Source organism: Homarus americanus, unplaced genomic scaffold (assembly GCF_018991925.1).
Source record: "Homarus americanus isolate GMGI-L3 unplaced genomic scaffold, GMGI_Hamer_2.0 scaffold22200, whole genome shotgun sequence".
Lineage (NCBI taxonomy): Eukaryota > Metazoa > Arthropoda > Malacostraca > Decapoda > Nephropidae > Homarus > Homarus americanus.
The window spans coordinates 412,346-413,657 of NW_024738868.1; the positions used below are offsets into that span (position 1 = coordinate 412,346).

At 66.8% G+C, this 1,312-nt stretch overlaps 1 protein-coding gene across 1 annotated transcript; it reads right to left on the bottom strand.

The window, feature by feature from the left end:
• Positions 1-261: 261 nt before the first annotated feature.
• Positions 262-1,038, bottom strand: LOC121874384 (proline-rich receptor-like protein kinase PERK2). The gene has a single exon (XM_042378513.1). The coding sequence runs from the start codon at positions 1,036-1,038 to the stop codon at positions 262-264; it is 777 nt and encodes a 258-aa protein (XP_042234447.1).
• Between the last annotated feature and the right edge of the window lie 274 nt (positions 1,039-1,312).

The following is a 1,312-nucleotide window of genomic DNA, read 5'->3' on the forward strand; positions in this document are numbered from 1 at the left end:
TGGGAGAGCTGCAGGAGGCAGGGGTGAGCATCAAGAGGCGTGGGGTAGCTGCGGGAGGCGGGGGTGAGCATCAATAGGCGTAGGGGAGCTGCAGGAGGCGGGGGTGAGCATCAATAGGCGTGGGGAGCTGCAGGAGGCGTGTGTGAGCATCAATAGGCGTGGGAGAGCTGCGGGAGGCGGGGTGAGCATAATAGGCGGGAGAGCTGCAGGAGGCGGGGTGAGCATCATAGGCGTGGAGAGCTGCGGGAGGTGGGGTGAGCATCAAGAGGCGTGGGAGAGCTGCAAGAGGCAGGGGTGAGCATCAGAGGCGGGAGGGCTGCGGGAGGCGGCGGTGAGCAACAATAGGCGGGGAGCTGCAGGAGGCGGGGTGAGCAACAATAGGCGTGGAGAGCTGCGGGAGGCGGGGGTGAGCATCAAGAGGCGTGGGAGAGCTGCGGGAGGCGGGGTGAGCTGCGGGAGGTGGCGGTGAGCATCAAGAGACGTGGGAGAGCTGCAAGAGGCGGGGGTGAGCATCAAGAGGCGTGGGAGAGCTGCGGAGGCGGCGGTGAGCATCAGTAGGCGGGGGGCTGCAGGAGGCGGGGTGAGCATCAATAGGCGTGGGAGAGCTGCAGGAGGCGGGGTGAGCTGCGGGAGGCGGGGGTGAGCATCAAGAGGCGTGGGAGAGCTGCAAGAGGCGGGGGTGAGCTGCGGGAGGTGGCGGTGAGCATCAAGAGACGTGGGAGAGCTGCAAGAGGCGGGGGTGAGCATCAAGAGGCGTGGAGAGCTGCGGGAGGCGGCGGTGAGCATCAGTAGGCGTTGGAGAGCTGCAGGAGGCGGGGTGAGCATCAAGAGGCGTGGGAGAGCTGCAGGAGGGAGCTGCGGGAGGTGGCGGTGAGCATCAAGAGACGGGAGAGCCGGGAGGCGGCGGTGAGCATCAGTAGGCGTGGGGAGCTGCAGGAGGCGGGGGTGAGCATCATGCGTGGGAGAGCTGCGGGAGGCGGGGTGAGCATGAGCTGCAGGTGAGAGGCATGGGAGACCTACAGGAGGCGGGGTGAGCATCAAGAGGCGTGGGAGAGCGGGAGGCGGCGGTGAGCATCAATAGGCGTGGGGAGCATCAATAGGCGTGGGAGAGCTGCGGGAGGCGGGGGTGAGCATCAAGAGGCGTGGGAGAGCTGCGGGACGCGGGGTGAGCATCAAGAGGCATGGGAGACCTACAGGAGGCGGGGTGAGCATCAAGAGGCGTGGAGAGCTGCGGGAGGCGGCGGTGAGCATCAATAGGCGTGGGAGAGCATCAATAGGCGGGAGAGCTGCGGGAGGCGGGGGTGAGCATCAA

Coding starts and splice junctions, on each gene's coding strand:
- LOC121874384 (XM_042378513.1), bottom strand. CDS start 1,038: ATGCTCACCCCGCCTCCTGTAGGTCTCCCATGCCTCTCACCTGCAGCT.